General features: G+C 31.5%; 1 protein-coding gene across 4 annotated transcripts in view; it reads left to right on the forward strand.

Annotated features, from left to right (window-relative positions):
• Window positions 1-21,383, forward strand: part of PHF14 (PHD finger protein 14) — a 170,614-nt gene that overhangs the window by 140,148 nt on the left and 9,083 nt on the right. For 2 of the 4 annotated variants that reach the window (XM_036230380.1, XM_036230381.1), the window contains one exon: window positions 15,165-15,369. The exons of the other annotated variants lie outside the window; for them this stretch is intronic. In XM_036230380.1, coding sequence (XP_036086273.1) covers window positions 15,165-15,239 — 75 coding nt within the window. In that variant the 3' untranslated portion in view covers window positions 15,240-15,369. Of the gene's footprint in view, window positions 1-15,164; window positions 15,370-21,383 lie in introns of those variants that run through there. 4 annotated transcript variants of the gene reach the window in all.

Raw genomic sequence — 21,383 nt, forward strand, 5'->3', positions numbered from 1 at the left:
CATCTTTTGAATATCTAATATCAGAAATATCAAAGTAAAATAAACATTTTGGCTTAAGCAATAGCTTAGCTGGTTATTATTTTTACATTAGAATTTCTTAGAAATTTTTTTTGTTTTGCTGCTACAAATGCTTCTCAGATAAAGCGAGCTGTTTTACTGAGTGTGCTGTAGCAGCAATGTTAAATTTATTATCAGTGCAAAAACATGAACACGAATCCGTATTATCCCAAACACATAAAGTTACAAATTTTAAATTTTCTTAGTAACCTTAGGTATCCTCAAATTTAAAGCTGGTAGAAATATTTGATGTCCTTTTCTCTTCTTATACTAGTACACTTAACAATTATTCACTGCTCCATACTGGATCATTTTTATCTGCATCTTGTGTCTGTTCTGTTTATATAGAATAAATATTTATGTCTTCTCACTTTTCTGAACTAAGAGATACAGATAAAATAGGTTTGAAGTATCAGCTATAATTCATTGCTTGAAAAGAAAGACTTTATGCTGATATTGTAGGGAAGAGAAAGAAAACTAAATCTTTTCAGCAGCAAGCTTATAACCAAGATAACATCAGCATTTTCTTCTTGAAAATGTATCTTACATATATTAAAGTAAGGAAGCAGTATTTTATTAAAAATAGTATGACAAGTTTAACTTATCAGTATCATAAACTTAGATTAAAGAAAATCCTGTTTTTTTGTTTTTTGTTTTTTGGGTTTTTTTTGCTAGGGAAAAATAATGGTAAGATTTTGGGTTAGTCAAATTTTCACTATATAAGACCATAAAAAAAAAAAAACTCTTAAAATTAAAAAAAAAAGTGAAATAGTTCTTATATTAGTGGCACATAGTTTTCTACTTTAAGTTCTCAAAAAATTATCATCTTAAACTACATTAATGACTTAATGGCTAATTGGCTAACATCATAAAAGTTATCAATTTGCAAAATCTAGAATTTTATTTTCTGCTCACATAAAATGTAGCTCTGCTTGCATTTTTTGTAAAGTTAAGTATTTGTGTAGGATAGGAACAAGCTAACAATACAATATTTGATATATATTACTTAAAAATATGAATAAAAACATTTTAGTTATGTTAGAAATATTCAACATGCTTTGAGAACCATATTTACATTTTTTGGCTTTGACTTGATATAGCCGTTTTCAACAATGAAAAATAAAATGTTATTAAACTATGGTCTGTGTACTAAAATATGCCTTTAAATAAATTTTGAAGATGGTATGCTACAGTAATTCATAAATAAGTAAAATATACAAACTTCATTTAGCATAAATGTTTTCTATAAATGGCTATGCAGCATTATTTTCATTATTACTTTTTTTATATTGCCAGTTATCTATGGTGTATTCAGTAAGGAATTAAAGTCACATTACTTTAAGAGCGGCAGTTTTAAACATATTATTTTGTTTTCATTATGGCAAGTAGTACATATTCATTATAGATCATTTGGAAAATGTAGAAAAATGGATAAAGAAAACAAAAGCTGTACCTGCCTCCCAGAGAATACCACTGTTAGCATATTGGTGTATTTCTTTCTAGTTTTTCTTCTTGCCTTCATTTAACAAATATTTACTGAGCATCTTATAGGTGTAGGGCCCCATAATAGTTGCTGAGACTACCGTGGTGTTCATGGCAGGATATAACTCACCCCTGTCCTCTTGACCTTTGTAGTCTATCAGAGAATATAGACAAATGAGATGAAAGCTGTGGAAGAACCAACGTACTGTAGCAGGGAAACTAACCTGGTTTGGTGGGTCTCAGCAAATATTTTTAATAAGTTTAGAATATGGTATGAATCTTTTCTAGATTCTCATCCTATATGTTCTCACTTGCTCTTTTATATTTTAAAAATTCCATTAGCCATTTCAGTAATAATATAGAAGGGAAAACAATTCTTGTGTGCATATAGCCTTTATATCTGAAAAAGTCACATTATTTTAAAAATCACAATGCTATCATTATCACCGTATAAACTTAAATAGACTGAAAATGAGCATATCTCCAAAGTGTCTATTAGGCAATTACTTCACTACGGGTAGAAATGAATTTAGCATTTCCAAATTATTTGTACGATAAGATAAAGTTGTTGATTCACTTGTTATGTTTTATGGAAATATTTTATTTTACTTATTTTACTACTATTGTCCTAAAGCAATTATCACCGTTTTCTAGCAATTTTGTAATAACAATTTTAGATTAATATACTTAATTTAATTGAATTAAAGACCATTTTTTAAATCAAATAATCATTTCCTTTGTTTTTACCATTGTGAAATATTCTAATGAATGTGAAAAAAATAACACGTATTATAGATACATGTAATAGTACCATAATCCTATTTCATTAAAGTAGTAAATTAAAAATGTCATAGAACACTTTTAATTTTTTTGTTTCGCTTCTATTTTTATTTTATTCTATATATAATACATTACCATATCTTAAACTTGTATTAATATTAGAAAGCGAACTAAGGAAAATATAAAAGTATATTTCATATTGAAAAACTTTTTAAAGAAACTATGGCAAATAAGCTCTTGAATGTGTTAAGCCTAAAGTTTTCATCATGAATTATAATTAACTGTTTATATTAACTATAACTATATTAAAATATTTCATTGAAAAGTCTAGACTTCTGACAGTATGTTTTATAACATAATTTCTAGTGTTTTAGTCAAAATGTGAAAATTCCTACAATAAAATATTTACATATTACAAAATTATATTTTGAAGGGGAATAATTTTGTTATATCTAATACTTTACTTTTGAAATATCAGAGAAATGTCAGATAGGAAAAAATCTTAATTCTTTCAAGAAGACTCTATTTCTTTAATGTTTTCTTTGACAAACATGTAATATTTCCCATCTTTCACAGACTCTAACCTTTACTTTATACCTTCTCCAGCTATTGCTTACCTTTGTACTACAGCAAAACTTAACAATTATTCATACTCAGTACCTCCATTTTCTTTAATTCCTTCAAAATTATAAATGTTTATAAAAAATATGTGAGAGAATGCAAACTATTATATACCTACCAATTACAGTCATGTAGGGAAAATTCTTGGAACATTAAATTGAAGTTGGGAAGATTATTCTGATATGACTGTTTGTTTATGGTTGGGAGTATAAAGCAACATATATAAACGTTTTTTAAAAAAGCATTTATAGAATTCTACTATGTGAGAAAGTTGTCCTTTCATATATACATTCTGTTCCTGTCCATGTAGTCATTTCCAGCATAACTAGGACATGCAAACCTAAAAGGAGATGCTGAAAGATAATTCCTAACAGTAAATACTATAAACTCACTTTTTGTGCAAATCAGTGCTGCAGTTGTGTGTGGTTTTTTAAATTATTGTTCAAACTGAAAGTCTTAGAGACCAGGATGAGAATATATTACATATTGTTTTTAGGGGAGGAATATTTTTATGCAGCAGGAAAGGTTTGATTAACAGAGGAGATATAAAAATATAATGCTTAACAAATATAATGCTTAACAAAAAGCCCAGCAATAGTATTGTCGGCAGCCCAAGAAATCAGGAGTCATTCTACCATGATTCTTTTAGTCTCTCCACCATGGTTCTGTGATTCAAAGATGGCTACCTCTAGTCATGATATACACATTTCTGAAGTCAAAGAGGAAGGATGAAGTGCATAATGGCATTTCCCATTCCTTCTTTAAACAATTTCAAATGACTTTAATCCCTACTATTTTATTGAAATGGCTCTTGTCTTAATATCTTCTCCCTCAAAATCTCTTCTTTTGTCAACCTCAATAGTTATGCCTCTGAATCTTACCAGAGTTTTCAACATCATTTAGCAATGTTGACCCTTTTTCCTTTCTTGAAACATTTTAACTTGTTTTCTATGACCACCCCCATTGTCCCCTAATTTCTTCCTTCTCAGTACTCTTTAACCGAATCCTCTACTTGTACCCAAGTTGTAAGTGCCTTAATCCTTGGAGCCCTTTTTCAGTCTACTTATATATCATTCCATAGATGATTGCATATAGTCTTGTACTATCTATATGTTGGGACCTAACAAATTTCTAATACCAGCCTGGAATACTTCCCCCAGAATCTAAATTCACATATTCAAATGTTTGCCTGATATTTGCATTGAATAGCTAAAGATTATCTCAAGCTTAATGTTGCCAAAACAGAACTCTTTTTTCCTGATCCTTCCTCATTTCCATCACAACTTTCTTCTCTTAAAGTCTTTCCTAGCTCACTTCTACCATTTTTGGGTTCCCAAAACAATCACTCTTAATTATTCTTTTATTTCCCATATTTACTTATCAGCCTGCTGTGACTCCAAACTTCTTTTTAGTCCTACTACTACTATAGTACTTCAAGGCACCATTGTTCTTTTTCTTTTATTGACTTTACTGGGGTGACGTTGCTTAATAAAATTATCTAGATTTCAAGTGTACAATTCAATAATATGTGTATCGCATTGTGTGTTCACCACTCAAAGTTAAATTTCCTTCCATCACCATATATTTGACCCTCTTTACCCTTTTCTACCTCTTTCTTTCCCCCCTTTCCCTCTGTTAACCACTAAACTGTTGTCCATGTCCATGAGTCTCTGTTTGTCATGTTTGTTGCTTTCAGTTTTATATCCCACATACGTGTGAAATCATATGGTTCTCGACACTTCAGTTGCTTCCAAGTGTTGGCCACCATGAATAATGCTGCTATGCACATCATGGTGCATGTATCTTTATGGATAAATGTTTTCAAATTTTGGGAGTAGATACACAGAAGAGGGATTGCTGGGTCATATGGTTATTCTATTCTTAAGTTTTTGAGGACCCTCCATACTGTTTTCCATTGTGGATGTACCAGTTTACATTCCCACCAAAATATGAGGGTTCCTTTTTCCCCACATCCTCTCCCACACTTGTTATTTGTCCTGTTGATTATAGCTATTCTAACAAGTGTGAGATGGTATCTCATTGTGATATTGGTTTGCATTTCCCTAATAACTAGTGATGTCAAGCATCTTTTCAAATAGCTGTTGGCCATTTGTGTGTCCTCTAGGGAGAAGTGTCTGTTCAGGTACTCTGCCCATTGTTTGATTGGATCGTTTGTTTTTGTTGTTGTTGTTGTTGTTTTTGAGTTGTATGAGTTTTTTGTATATTTTGGATATTAGCCCCTTATTGGAGGCATATATCTTCTGCCTTTCAGTTGTTTGCCTTTTTGTTTTGTTGGATGGTTTCTTTTGCTGTGCGGAAGCTTTTCAGTTTGATGTAGTCCCATTCATTTATTTTTGCTTTTACACCTGCCTTGAGGTCAAATTCATAAAATCCTCTCTAAGCCCAATGTCCAAGAGTTTAGTACCTGTTTTCTTCTATGTGATTTATTGTTTCAGGTCTCATAGTTAGGTCTTTGATCCATTTTGAGTTAGTTTTGGTGTATGGTGACAGATAGCAGTCTAGTTTCATTCTCCTGCATGAAACCATCATCGTTCTTGACCTGGACTAGTGCAATAGCCCTCTGCCTTATCTCCCTATTTTCATTTTAACATAACCTTTATTCCTTCTTTATCCTGTAACCAAAATAAGCTTAAAACTCAAAATCAAATCATATTACTTAAATTCCTAAACCCTCCTGTGGTTTCTCATTTTTGCCAAATGGAACGACCAGTATGGCCTACATAGTCACACTTAACATTTAATCTCATGCCATATGTGCTGACCTTTCTGATACTCAAGCATACTGAGTTCATTTGTATTGTAGGGCCCTTGCACTTGTTGCCTATGCCTGGGCATTCTCTTCTCACAGAATTGTACATGACTGGTTCCTTCAGATCATTCAGGTCTCAGCTTGAATGTCACTTCTTAGGTAGAGAGACTTCCCTGACTACCTTGTCCAAGAAAAAGTGTGTTCCCACACTTTGTATCTTTATCTTCTGTTTTTTCTACCATATCAAATTATGAAATTTAAAATGTCATTGTATGAAATATTTTTTCTAATGTCTCATAGCTTAGATTATGGAATATTGAGAAAACTTTTTACTTAGAGAATAATTAATTGGTCATAGAAAATATCGATTAGATGAATGTATTTTCAGGCCAAGCTTTATAAGTCATTTGTAACTTTTAAAATGGCCTACTCTGTTGAGCCATTTTATAACATATCAATGCATGGTTTCATGGTAACTGTTTAAAGCAAACAGTTTAATATATTTAATCTCTTTCTTAAGAAAGCTAAATAGTGTCTAAGTGATAATAAATTTAAGATATGAAAGTGTGGCTGTTATTTTTTTATACTGATTATGAAATACCACTATTAGATAATTTTTGTGTGGAATTTTTTAAAACAGTATTTTTAATTTTTCTGAAGCAAAGTCAACTTTTCTCATGCATGAAAAATTAATGTGCCATAGGAGATATGTTACTTGGACATCTAATGAGCAATTAATTTCCAATAAAACTGTGAAGATTAATGGGTTCACTCTAGGAAGAATAGCACTCAACTTGAAATAGATATTTGAGGCAACTTAATCTGCACACTTGGGAATAGTTTTGAAAATTCACTTTCTAAACATGTTTATTTCTGAAAGATATCATCCTCAATGTTGAGTTTACCTTAATAGAAGATTAGTGTATGTTACATTAAGAAGTATCTGTTTTTACAGATTCACAATACTAATCGTTGGGCATGTAGGAGGGTATATTATTTTGATATGGTAGCCCAGCATGTAGAATATTAATCATTAAGAAAACAAACTCTCCATATGTATTATCGTGGCTCGGTTTTCTTCTCTTTCACATTTATATGCCTGATGAACTCTATCATATACTTTCTCCATTGCATTGTAATTATGTGGGCACCTGTCTCCCACATGGGAACATGGGCTCTTCTAAGCAGCAAAACATTTTATTCATCTTTGTCATTTCCAACCCCTTGCCCCGTGTCTGATACACCATCATTGTTCAATAAGTTTTGTGGGAGGAAGAAAGGAAGGATTCTTGGAAGAATTAAGATCAGCTTAAAATTAAATGTTTAATATGAATCAAAAGAAAAATGTCCTTTAGGTTCTTCTAACATAAGAAGATTGTTTGATCAATACAGTCAAGTCTTACAAAAAAAGTCAAAATGGTTCTTTAGGTTTCAATTTACTAACATTTTCATTTTGTTTTAACCTTTGTACACAATCAGGTCTCTTAGATCAAATGATACTTCTATGGAGAAATGTATTGTTAAGGAAAAGTATCTCTTTTCTTGTAGATAATAGTTAGAGATTATTTTGAAACCCTTGATTAAAGGTATTGAAATAAAATGTCATTATTACTGAGAACATCTGCTAACCCTCAAAAAATTACAATGCGATACTAATAAAAACAGGTCATGAAGGAGATTTGACTTTGGGTGCTAAATACACAGTTGTACACTTGGAAGTCCATATAATTTTATTAGCTAATGTCACCTCAATAAATTCAATTAAAAAAAAAAAAAGGTCATGTTGTATTTTACCATATAACCATGTTACAGGTTAATCTTGTTCTAACTGTTCTTAAACTTTGTGAACCCAAAAAACATGTCAATGAATTTCATGTGGGAAATATGACTCAGTATTACTGAATGACTGTATGATTTTACCAACAAGCTATGAATACTTGTTTATAGTATGGAATCTGTAATGAGCTTTTCATATCACAGGAATGCTGAAACCTCGTTATACATAACTCTGATTACGTCTGAATACTATTTTGGCAAGAAACTTTATAGTATTTAAAACCCAAATATGCTTATTTCTAAATCACCTAACAAAGATTATTTGTTTGCTTGTCTTTTTACTTGTGTTGTTTAGATGTTAAGCCAACTATTGAATTTATGTGGATTTTACTAGTTTTACCAAAAATGTCTTTTTTTCTGATTCAAAATCCTCTATTTTATTTGTCATCATGTCTCCTCAATTTGTGAGTTACTTTTTCCCCTTTCATGTCCTTGATGCTTTTGAAGAGTACTGTACAATTATTTTGTAGAATATCTCTTAATTTGGATTTATCCAATATTTTAACATAATTAGATTGAGGTATGCTTTACTGGGCAGGCTACTGATTCCAATATTATGGTTATTGCTTATATTAATGAATAAAATATCCTATAAAAGTATTTTCCAGCTGTATAATGAATTCAGTTCTTGCTGAATAATTTCTAATCATAGGAATGCATGTATGTCTCTGAAAAGTTTAATGAGTCTATCACTGATTTTTTTTTTAATCCAACCTGGAAGTCTCTTGGAAATGGAATTATAATTTGGCAGGTGATCTGGCATATCTCCAACATTTTAAATATTATTTTTACCTTATTTTAATTTGGTAGTATTTTTTAAACTCCTAGGAATTTGTACCTGTATGTGTATATTTAGGACAAAAAAATTTTTTTTAAACATAAATTTAGAAATGTCTCTTGTGTACTTATGGGAAAAGTATATATATATATATATATTGTCTTTAAATATTAGCATATTTTGGATTTTTGGAATGTTACATTTAGTAAATAGTAGATGATTTCTGCCGTAAACTTTTAGTTAGTGTATATTGGACATCTGTATCCTCATTTAAAAATATATGTTAGCCCATTATGGAATTTGAGGTTTTCTTGGGGGGGAGGGTCTTTTTTCCTACAATCAGTGCTGACTATACTCTAGCTTACCAACCTAAATACTTCAAAAGCAAGTAATAGCTTTTAAACCAAAAATGTTATAAACAAAGGGAAATTATCAATGTGGAACCTCTACTGTAGATTTCTAGCTTATACTTACATGCTTATTTCCCAGATATTAGAAGTCTACCTGAGAAAGAGAGGTATTTGTTTTTATCTTTAAGACCATAAGCTCACCAGGGGTTATCAAACATATTCATCGTATGAGGATTCATCTGTCAGAAGAAGAGTATGATAGTATTCTTGGCCCCAGCAAGTTAGCACCATGTCTTAAACATATCTTAAATATCTAAAAATTCACATAATGAAAGTTATGCTTTTTTCATGTTTATGGGAAGTTTATAAACTTATAAATTTGAGTTTATGCTCATTAAGAGTCTACCACTTACCATCCATCATTCATTTTATCTGACCTATTTAGCTAGACTCTTACCTTCCACTCACTGATTTTTATTTCCTTTACTATAAATAACTATGCCCTCCCTAGATGGCTGTTCGAATCCCTATGGTCTTTATTCCCAGGTCAGAGAGATTTGCTCTTGATCCCAAATCATACTTAGGAAATCCAAAGTCTTATTTTTAACTGCCCATTTCCATACTACCAAAATCTACCACAAAGAAGTAAAAATTGACCAGAGGAACTGAAGACTTAGAAAAGCGAACCTACTCTACTATATGTGCTCCAGAATCACAAATTGGAAAGATAAATGATGGCTCAACAAATAAATAAAATTATTAATGTATTCTTATACATGAAATTAGAAATTCATTATCACTCTTTTATCGATGTTACTTGCTATGATTTTGTAATATTAAATTAAGGAAGATTTCTTTGATTAGCTGTCTTTTGTTTGAATCACTAAGTAGGGAGAAAAAGGCAGAAATTTATAAAATAACTCTATTCTGTTAAATGACATATGTGTTTGAGCCAGATTTACTAAGAACCTCCCTGGTTACTTTAATTTTATAATATAGCTCTAGACTTTCTAATTAAATATGCAACTTATGTTATAAGAAAAAAACCTCTTAAGCTTTTCACAGTAAATTTAATTAAGCATTTCTTGTAAGTTCATTTCAGTATCTATCATGGCCCACTAAAGTTGGAATTCAGTCGTAAAATGGTAAATTAATTGCCTTTTGTATTAAATGAAATAAGAATCTCGAATATGCAAAGTCAGGAAATTTAATTGTGGTCTTCAATTGCTTATTCAATGCATTGGAAAACTGAAAGCAGAAGTACAGAAAAAAGGGCCAAAGGTTGTTAAATGTAGCACATCACACACATTTTGCACTTTACTTAATGATCCAAGTATTTATTACTATGAAGTAAATGCACCATTTAAAGAATTATGGTGGAATTGTAAAACGTTAAAAAGTCTAATTAATTTTAGTCTGAAGCATGCAGCGTGCTCATTTCGCCTAAAACATTTTCATTATCGTATTTTTCCAGTTATTAAGATAAATTTTTCCTCATTGAGCAGCAGTAGCATATTTTCTATATTTAAAGCACAACCTTAAATCTGATATGTTTTAATGAATAAAAGAAAGTTTTTGATCACGGATTGGAATAATATATTGTATTTTGTCTTTCTACCCTTCTATAACTAACGGAACAGGTTAAGTGTGTCTACATATTATTTTTTTGCTAGAAACAACATACACACACACATTTAAAAAAAGGACCATTATTAAAGCATATAGATAATTTTGACTGTTCATTTGAATCCAATTACAACAATTCTTCTCTGATTAGTTAGTGGCATATTTAAAATATTAAGAAAATATCATAAGAAAATAGAAATACTTTAACTTAGTGCTGAGCTGCACCTTCTCACTTCATTTTACTATTGGGCCACCATGTGTCTTTGTCTGCTGTGCATAGAAAATTCAGTTAAGTAAAAACAACTGACATCATTCTCTTTGTAAACATAGACCCCCCATTAGGCTTACGTATTTCTGGAAATAGTTCAAATGGCCTTATTATAAAGGGATTTATTAAAAGAAAGCTTATATTTTCTCACTGTGAAGGTAATCCATGCTTAGAGTAGAAAAAATTCATGAAAGCACAGACAAGAAAATAAAATTTAACATAACCACCATGAACATTTAAGGTACTCAAGAAAGAATTTTAAGTAGAATAATGGAAAGCAAACTATTTTAGTTGTATATTTTTGATGTAGGAGTTACAGGTGCCTTATATTTTTTTCCACATAAAATCTTTGTGCAAATTTCACACTTAAATTGAACTTAGATTTCATTAAGTAGCCATTTTTATTTTTTAATCTTTTTATTTTGAAATAATTCTGTTCACAGAAAATTTTCAAAAATACTACAAATACTTGCTATTCGCCTGTCCTCCAGCTTCTTGTATTGTTACCATCTTCTGTGACCAAAGTAAATTATTAAAACCAAGAAATTTGAGCTATACTCAAATTTTGCCAGTTTTCCCATTAATGTCCTTTTTATGTTCTAGGATCCCACATTGCATTTAGTCATTATGTCCTGGTAGTCTCTTCTGATCTGTGATAGTCCAGGTTTTGACTTGTCTTTCACAACCTTGACACTTTTGAAGACTATTGTGATGTTTTCTCATGCTCAGGTTGAGGTTTTAATAATTGGGAAGGCTCCTAGAGATCAGAGTTGATGTGCCCTTTTTAGTGCATCATACCTAAAGATTAATGTTAATACATATCCTGGTGATGTTAACTTTGATCACTTGGTTGAGGTAGTTTTTGACAGGTTTCTCCACTATAAAGGTATTTATAAAGCCATCTTTAAGGATAAAAAAAGCAAGGGGGAAAATTGTTGCTTTGTATATACAGTTCTGCCTTTGCAAGAAATCATTTTATACTTGGCAATCTACAGGATAAATACACAGTTATTTATACTTACAGACTGTGATTTAAAGCTAAATATTACCCGAGCAGTAGAAATTTCAGCTGTTAAAATAATTGGTGTTTGTTTGGAATCAGTTACCTCCTAAGAGACAGGAAAAGAAGTTAGATAGTAAGAAGTTAGATAGTTCTATTAAAATTGGCATCAACTCTCTCAACTCTTATGTGAACTAAGTCAAATTTGTAAATAAGGAAAAATAGAGGGCATCTTTATTGCAAATGATGGTGCAAGCTGAATAATATTAAACAAAATCTTGTAAGTTTTATTCAGTGGTAACAGGGATTTAGTTTAGATTAAAATGGCAGTGTTTTTCTTTATTTCTGTTAGAAGTCTTAGTCTTATGTTGCCACCTGGAGCATTAGACCATAATTACATGGTCCATATATACCTAGAAATTATCATTTTCCTTATCATAACAATGCCGTCACTATAAAAAGAGCAGAAAGACTAAGAAGCCACATTTAGTTATCTGGCATTATGAATGTTATTGTTATATGAATATGTATTATTGAAATTCCACATGTAACTAAGGGGACATGTAACTAGCAGATCTTCAAGGTTGTTACAAACAATGTGTTTTCTGGAGTATGAGTTAACAAGCTTAAACATTAAGAGGTAAATCTGTCTACTTTCCAGTAGCCCCAAAGGATACATTTTCTTGCTGGCTGCTTCAGAACGCTTCATGAAACAAATGTCAGACTTGTCATGGCTGTCACTAAGAAAATGATCCGTGTGGCAAGGGTCTTTCATTGGGAAACAAACAGATGTCTTATCTCAGCAAAGACTGACAAAACCCTGCCATCTATCAGAAAAAAATTTGCTTGTATTTAATATCGGGTAGTAAAGAAATACTTTGGTAAAGAAAGCTTCCTTTCTTTGCAGTTTCATTCATTATATAGTCATTTGTCAATGATACTTGATTTGCTGCCTAAGCTATTTTAATGATTTTATTAACCTTGAACTGCATATAAAATTCTTACAAAAATTGACCTGTGATGTTAAAAACACATTTCTCTGCTCTCCACCCCCCACCCCACCAAAAAAGGAAACTTCTATAATCCTTTCTGGAGCTTTATTTGTCTTTAATTCGAATGCTTTTATTAATGACGATAAAAATCTATTATTGTTATTTTGATTATTTTGATGATGTTATACTTTAGCAGTTATGATTGGTTATACTCTAGCAGTTAAATGCCTTTTCTACTCCTCCATAATTCTTTTCTGCATCTAGATTACAGCTATCCTTGTACAAAGGAAGAAAGAGATTGGTTCTTGTTATTTATATAAATGGTTTAAAGGCATAGAAAGGCAAAATATTTAAAGATATGTCTTCAACATAAAAAAAAGTGTGGAACAGTTTTTGCACCTGTCCTGAACAGGAGGCAATGTTAGAAGAGACATGCATTTATAAACCATTCTTTTTTAAATTAAATTTATTGGAATGTCATTGGTTAATAAACTTATGTTTTAAGTGTACAATTCAATAATGTCATATGTATGTGTGTGTGTGTGTGTGTGTGTATCTATATATTGCATTGTGTGTTTGCCACCCAAACTCAAAACCATTCTATATTACTAGGAAAAAATTCAACAATAAAAAGATGGGCATTATATTAAGAATATCAGTTAAATATGAAAGTAAATCATATAGATACTTTCTAGCCCTCAAGGTTATTATTAAGCCTTTGCATTTCTATTTTGACTTAGAGCACCATTGAAGGTTGCTAGGAAAACTAGGAACCAGGCTTGTTAAACCAGTGAGTCACGTTGGTGCGGGAAGTTAATAGACTGTCCGCATGATAAAAGCTCCATTTTTGTTTATATTAAAGGATATGAGCTTGATAATTGCTATCTTGATTGATGTTGCTTCAAACATTTTTGCTTATTTCTGTTTTCAGTACTGTTTTAGTAAGTTAATATTGCTAGAAGTGTGATTTGTGGATAAGGAAGGGTATTGTGCTTTTTAAAATTACATATTAGTTTAGGCACATCTCTCTTTTACTTACTTTTTTACTCCACTGTTGCACATAGTTTAGAAAACATGTACTGGACTTCAACTATACACTAAATTTGCCCTATTAGATGGTAGGAATATAAGACAAAGAAGATAAAGCCCTGCCTTGATTAACAAATTCAGTGCTATCTAACAAAAATTTCTTACTACCTGAATCTGCTGATTTAAAACTTTCTGTCAGTGTCTCACCTGAAGAAGGCAGTAGAAAGGATAGGGTAAGATATCCTTTTTATTAGGATGTAATTAAAATGTAATGCCTAGAAACTCATCTAAAAGTGGAAACTACCTATTTATTAATAGATTTTCAAGAGTTAACTGAACATAGTATCTCTATTCAGTAGAGATAAATTGGAAAAAATATTAAAATATAGTGGTTTTTATGCTAGAAAAATATATTAAAATGACATTGTCAAAGTAATATTCGAAACACCACCCTTTAAATCCCACATATCTATGACGAGTCAGGTTCATTGATAATATATTTTCTCTAGTTTCCTGATGTTGACAAAGTCTAAATCACAAATGCTGTTGTATATAAAGGAAGCTTGCTTCACCTTAATGTTTAAAGGCAAAGGTATGGTTTTGCATGGAAAACAAATATATATATACATATACACACCTTCATTTGCATTTGTTTATAAAGTCAATTTACTAAGCAGACTTCAACAATTAGTTGAAGTGAATTGAATTTGGTTTTTTAAGATATAGAGATACAGAGTGATGTGTTTGGTCAGACTAACGTTATTACTGTTGACAAGAAATACTCAAAAAATTGCCACTCAGAAATATTAGGAAAGTAAGACTGCTTTGTACTTGGTATTGTTGAAGGAACAAGTATGATGAGGTGGGTTTCAAATGGTAAGATGAAATATAGTCCAGACTCTCATTATTTATACTTTGGAGGTCACCATTTAATACTGAATACAAGATGCACTGCATTCTTATGGAAGCAGACATTATGATGTCACTTTATTCATCATTTTCCACAGGAACCTGTAAATTATGCGGACACCACTTAGAACTCAAACTGTAGAAGGTTATTTAAGCATTCTGTAGCCTGACATGCCCATGTTTCCTATTTTAGAGCTGACTGATCTTCAGATAACATATGGTGGTACAAGTAATTGGAAAATTGGCAGACCTGTCAAGAAAATATGCTAGATGAGACAAAAATGCCATGCTGGAGCACATACAGTGTCTCAGAAGTTAAATTTATTATTTTTATCAAACAGTGAAGTAAAAATATCTGATTCGCCCCCTAAAAAAGACACTTTTTAGTGGCAGGTGTTTTCAAAAGTAATTTTTAGGTCATTGATAAAATAAGTTGCTTTAAAAAATATATCATAGAAATTTTTAGATAATGTGTAGTATAAAACAGCACCCACTGTAAATATTTAAATGTTACATAACTTTACCATATTTGTTTATAGCCTTTTCCCTAGGATTACTGGAATCACAAGTCAATTCTTCAGAGAAATAGAGTTAAAATGTATTAAGTATAGCTGATAAAATGCCCTAAAGTTTATATTTTAATGTTTTCTAAAATTTGTTTCACAGGAAGATGAAAATGAAGCTGAAAGAAAATATATATCTCAGGAGCTCAGCATGGAACAGAAAAATCCAAAGAAATAAAGGATTTTCTGTAGTGTTTTGAAAAGTTTGCAACTTATGTAGTAGCAGATAAAATTTCTAATTGTAAAATGTTAAATTGTAAAATCTTAATTTGCAAAATGTTCTGAATAAAGTTGAAAATGAAATAGGAGCTTGCATTTGGAATTTGTATGTTTTTTAGAGCAATTTAAACTTCTATATAAAAGTTAGACCTTTAAAATATTTTTTAAAAAAATTCTTAACTGAAATTTGAGAATAGAGGTAGAATTTTCTCTCATCTCTAAACTAAATGTTAGCACATCTGGATGACCTGAAAGAAAACTGAAAGTTTTTTTATCCCCTTATTAGTCTCTATTGTCTTCTTCAGTGGCCTTACCAGAATTCCAATTATTCATATAAAGAAAAAACAGCATAGTTCATAAATGAACAGGGAACACAAGCATGAGAAAACACTCAAAATCAACCAGTGCCACAAAATGAAATACCATTTTCTGATAATGTCAACTTACATATTGTGTAATACTCTAGCATTGTAGGTAAAGGCTATAAAAGAGATGATAATTTAACATTCTGTGTGGCAGAAGTAGGGCCACGACTTTTAATTCATAAAATATTTACTAAGGACCTACTATGTGCTGGGCCCTACACACTTTTCATGGACACGTCAAGAACAGTTTCCATCTGTTTGTTTGGCTTAGGAATTTCCTAAATTTCCTTCAATTCCCATCTATACCCGTTCTTAGAAACCAGCCATTTTACTTTTCCTGGTTCTAATTCCCAAGCTATCATTTGCCAACTACAGCAGGAACAGAAAGTCTACTTGCTATTTGCAGAGGCAAATGTTTTTGACAGATATCTTTGTTTGATTACTTAAGGCAGGGTTTCTTAAAATGAGACACAGAACTTTGGGAGGCTTATGAGAGAATGTCAGCAGACAACTTCTTTCCCGTGAGAATGGGATCTATATACTTGCCCCGGAGCAAGAGTTTTATACCTGCATCTGACAAGCTCAATGAAGGTGTGACCATAGAATATGCTGTCAGCTGTGATGCAGCAGCTGAAATGGGAAAAACTGCAACTAGACAAGATAGAAAACTTACTATTGTGTAAGCCTCAAATAATGAAACATAACTGGATATCAGGAAACATCCCACAGACTGGACTCCCTCAGAGAGTTTAGGAGCAAAGACTTTGAGCCAAAGAAAAGTCTGAGAAGTCAGGCAAGAGTCTGCAAAAGACCTTTGCAATAAGCAAAAACTAAAATTAGTTTTGATTTTTTTTCCCTATTTTTTTCTATTTTTAAAAAGATATCAATCTATTTCAAAAATACCCATATTATCATAGATTGGAATTACATTAATAATGTCACTTCTGAAAAGCAATAAAACGTGATTCATATTATAGCTGAAATTTATTATACTTATGTTGCAGGTACTGTGCATTATGCCACTAATCATTCCAATACACATATACGATAGTTAATGTTATCCTTCCCATTTACCAATGATCAATCCGAGGCTTAGACAAGGGAAATAAGTTAACCAAGTTATGTTGTTTGTGTCTGGCAGAACAAGACTTCAAACCCAAGGAGTCTCACCCCAAAATATCACATTTTATTACTGTTAAATACATACTAATACTATACCTCTTTCAATCCACTAACTTCCTCCAAAATGTAGTCTTTATTGTTAGCACCTGATTCAATACCTGTTACCTCTCTTAGTTATTTATTTTCCCCAACTTCTTAGCCACAGTTAACTCATTTTAAAGACTTTGGCTTAAGTGAAATAATTATAACTACATTTCACTGGCTCCAAAACAGAAAATCCTGGGTTTCATCATCATCATTATTATTATTATTATTATTATTATTATTATTATTATTTATGTTGAGCTACAATGGAACAACAAGTATCAAAGCGTTTTATCACCTCTCTGATTTTTTCAATAACTTTATGGCCATATATTTCAGTAGACTGCTCAGTTATTCGTGTGCTCTCATCTCTTAATACTTTGAATCTAAAATAAGTTTTTGAGTATGAGAGGCGCAGTGACAGCCACCCAGCAGGCATTTAAAATATTTATATTTAACCGATACCTTTAATATTTATATTTAACTGATACCTTTAACCACTTAAAACCTGTGTTCCTTTTTAAAACTTTTTCAAAATACATATTCCTTGGTTTAGGACAGTGAGTAATAAAGTAGAATCACTGTAAATTTCCTTTAGGAAAAATTTGCCATATGAGTTTCTCAAATGTTTAGGGTCATATAAATCTAATTATAATGCTATAAGATTGCCCACATTATGTGACTGTGACTTAAGTTAGTTATTTGAATCAATGCATATTATATAGAATATTACACATTGTATTAGCTCAGGCTGCCATAACAAAATACCTGGGTTGGGTGGCTTAAATGACAGAAATTTATTTTTTCTCAGTTGTGGAAGCTGGCAGTCCCAGATCAAGTTCCAGCAGGTTTTGGTTTCCAGTGAGACCTCTCTTCCTGACTTGTAGATGGTGGCTTTGCAGTGTCCACATATGTCTTTCCTCTGTGTATGCATGTGGAAAGAGGACAGGCGAGCTCTCTGGTGTCTCTGTTTATGAGAACACTCCAGATCTGGACCCCAACCTTATGACTTCATTTAAGCTTAATTATTTATTTACTCCAGATACACCCACACTGGGTTAGGGTGAGTATTTTAGAGTTTCATTATATAAATATGGGGCGGGGGCACATTCGGTCCATAACACATTATTTAAATTAGTACAGATGCCTCTTTTACGATTCTGAGTTATGTTAAGGAGCTCTAGTACTAAGTCCTAATGAAAAGTCTATAGCAATATGGATTATATATAGTTAGGGTCTTTACAAAGTTAATAATTGGAATGTGACCTAAATTGATTTCTAAAGAAGAAAAACCACTCGACAATTCTATGTACCTGTTTTAACTCTATATCCTCATTACTTAGGTCATTTTTTGACTCATACTAGGCATGACACCGCCATTGTAAGTAAGTCAGCATGCAACTAAAAATATGAAATAGTTAATGGACAAAATTCCTTTTTACCTCATGATTCTTGTATAATTTCCACCCACTCAACCAATGTAGTCTCTTCATGTTAGTTATGGAGCTACATTTTTTCATAGCTTCTAAGAATTTAAAAGTAAAACAACTTTTTAATCAGTATTTTTCTCTATCATACTTATGAATAGTATTTTAAAAATTTATTCAGAATTCTCTTTCCTCAGGTCTGTGGAACAAACAGCAGAAGTAAGAAAAAGTGTTATGCTGTTTTCAAATGTTTTCATTCCATAGAACTTTACTGGGACCTGCTTGCTCTATGCCATGCACTATCATTGGAGATTCAATAACAAACTCCTTCCACTGTCACTGTCTTGAAATTCTTAATACTTTTTGAATAAGAGACCCCACAGTTATATGCACTCGGCATGCAAATTACATAGTAGTTAGGTACTACTAACATGTATTGTTTTTATTCTTTAAATCAACTTTACTAGAGTATAATTCACATACGAAAAACTTGCACTCATTTTTAAATGTGTAGGTCAATAAATTTTGACAAATTTATGTATCTATGTATTCATCACTCCAATCTAGATATACAGCATTTTCATCACTCCAAAGTTTTTTGGTGCCATTTTGTAATCATTCACACATCCTACTGTAGCTACTGATCTGCTTGTTTTCTCAATTAGTTTTGCCTGTTATGAAATTTCATACAAATGAAATCATTTTGAGTGTGTTCTTTTGAGTATGGCTTTCTTCAGTTGGCATAATTTTTTGATTCATCCAGGTTATTGCATGAATCAGTAGTTTATTCCTTTTTACTGTTTAGCACTTTTTTCATTGTATGAACACAACAAATTTTGTATCTATTCACCTGTTGCTGACCATTTGAATCGATGTATAAAAGGAGGTAAAATGGCTATTACATACACGTAAAGATGCCCAACATCATTTGGTTATAAGGAAAATGCAAATGAAAACCATAGTGAGTTGTCATTATATATTCACGAAAATGTCTATAACTGTGTCATCCAATCCAGCCACCAGCCACATGTGGCTATTAGGCACTTGAAATAGGACTAGTCTGAATTGAGATGTACTATAGGTATAAGACACATATAAGATTTTGGTGACTTAGCATAAAAAAATAAAAGGTCTTATTAATATTCTGATTACATGCTAAAATAATATTTGAATAGATTCAGTTAAAATATATTAAAATGAATTTAAACTTCTTATTTTTAAAAAAGGTTTTATAGAAAATTTTGAATTACATATGTGGTTTCCACTACATTTCTACTGGACAGTCCTGGATTATAATTCAAAGTCTGAAGGTGAAATGTTGGTGAGGTTATAAAGCAACAGGAACTCATACAAAGCACTCAGCTAAGCCATGTCCAGACTCATGACCCATGGCAACTGTAAAATAGGAAATGTTCATTGTTATCAGCTGTTAATTTTGTGGTAAAGTTTATGCAGCTAATGTTTAATGGAAAATGAATAAATATATCACATAACAGGTTGAAGATAGGTTACTGCTGTTGGCAAGTTTGTCATTCAGCAGTGGAGATTAAATCAGCCTTCAGGAGTAAGCACTAATGTTATGAGTGCATACATAGTCTCCATCCCTGCAGAATGGCCATTTTGTTCATGAATCTATTTAAAAAAGTAATAATGTGGCCATGAAAACAAGGTGACTGACAACTAAAAGGAATTGTCATCTTGTCAATTAGTGCAAGTGTAAAATAGTACACCACCGCTTTGGAAAAGAGTTTGGAAGTTTCATTTGAAGTTAAACATATTTTAATATATGACCCAGAAAACCACAGTAGGTTTTTTACAGAAAATAAATGAAAGTATGAGCCCACACAAATATTTGTATGTAAGTATTTTTTTACAACTTTATTTGTAATAGCCAAAAACTAGAGGCAATTTTTTTTCTTTTTTAAAAAAAGTCATATACTTCACAATGGTTATTCTTTTCAGAATCCATTTGTTGCACTAAATTGTGTAGTGTAGTTCACAAAATTAGTGTTTGTTCCTTGATTTTCTTTCAGAGAAATTGGATATATTGTGCAATAATGTTTTTAACAACAGTATCAAAGTTAGAAATAACCATTATCTACAAAACAGACTAAAGAAAGTTTAAAAAGGAATTGACATACAAAAAGTTCAACATCTGAAAAATAGTGTGATATCTTACTGAAAACATTTAATGTAGTTAAAGCTTTTTAATGATTCCATGTTCTGTTTTAATGATTTTTTAATGGCCTTTGCAGTTGAAACTACATTTAAACCCACTCTAAAATTTTTAAGTCATAGCTATGTCTTCTGGATAACTTCTATCCATTAGAAAGCTTGAAGGAGGAGGAAAGCAAAATATGTGCCCAGTTGCTCCAACTTTAAGGGCCTATGAACTTTGAGGTTCATTTCTACATAAACTAAGTAGGACATGCTCTTTGTAGGGAATAATAGTTTTTCATTTGCAACTTTCTGACCATCTAGGCAAAATAAGGTGAGTCTAGATAAGTTTGCTTATTTAATATTTTTTGGAAAGTGATAATTATATCCTTATTACTCATTTTGTGTATGTATGTTCTTTGTGTAAAACAATCACTAATGCCTTTCCACTAAGCTTAAATAATTCAAGGCATTTGATATATCTTATCCTACATCCACTGTAATTTATCTTGTTTTTTCTAGATACAACAAATGGTTACTCTTTAAATTGAATGTATACCAAAAAAAAAAAAAAAAAAGAATGTTTCCTACAAATGCATCTCTCACATAGCTATGTAAGATTTCATCTGAATTCCATTGAGAAAGAAGAAATAAGTTCAATTAACTGCTTTGACAATCCCCCAGTGCCTTGGGTCCCTGGGGCCTGTGCACATTTCTATTGGTTGGGCACTAACAATGTATGGGACCGGAGCAACTTCTCCTGATAGGAGGCTAAATAGGATTCACTCTGAATAGTGAAGGTTGATTAGAAACCTACTCCACTTCACATTACCTCATGAAAACAATTTTTACATAGCTATGAATGAGCACATTTCATTCTCATCCCAGACTATCCTGAGCAATCATAGCAGGTAATAAATCTCTTCCTATGGTGAATGCAATGTGAAG

The sequence above is a fragment of the Rousettus aegyptiacus genome, unplaced genomic scaffold, assembly GCF_014176215.1.
Source record: "Rousettus aegyptiacus isolate mRouAeg1 unplaced genomic scaffold, mRouAeg1.p scaffold_m13_p_13, whole genome shotgun sequence".
Lineage (NCBI taxonomy): Eukaryota > Metazoa > Chordata > Mammalia > Chiroptera > Pteropodidae > Rousettus > Rousettus aegyptiacus.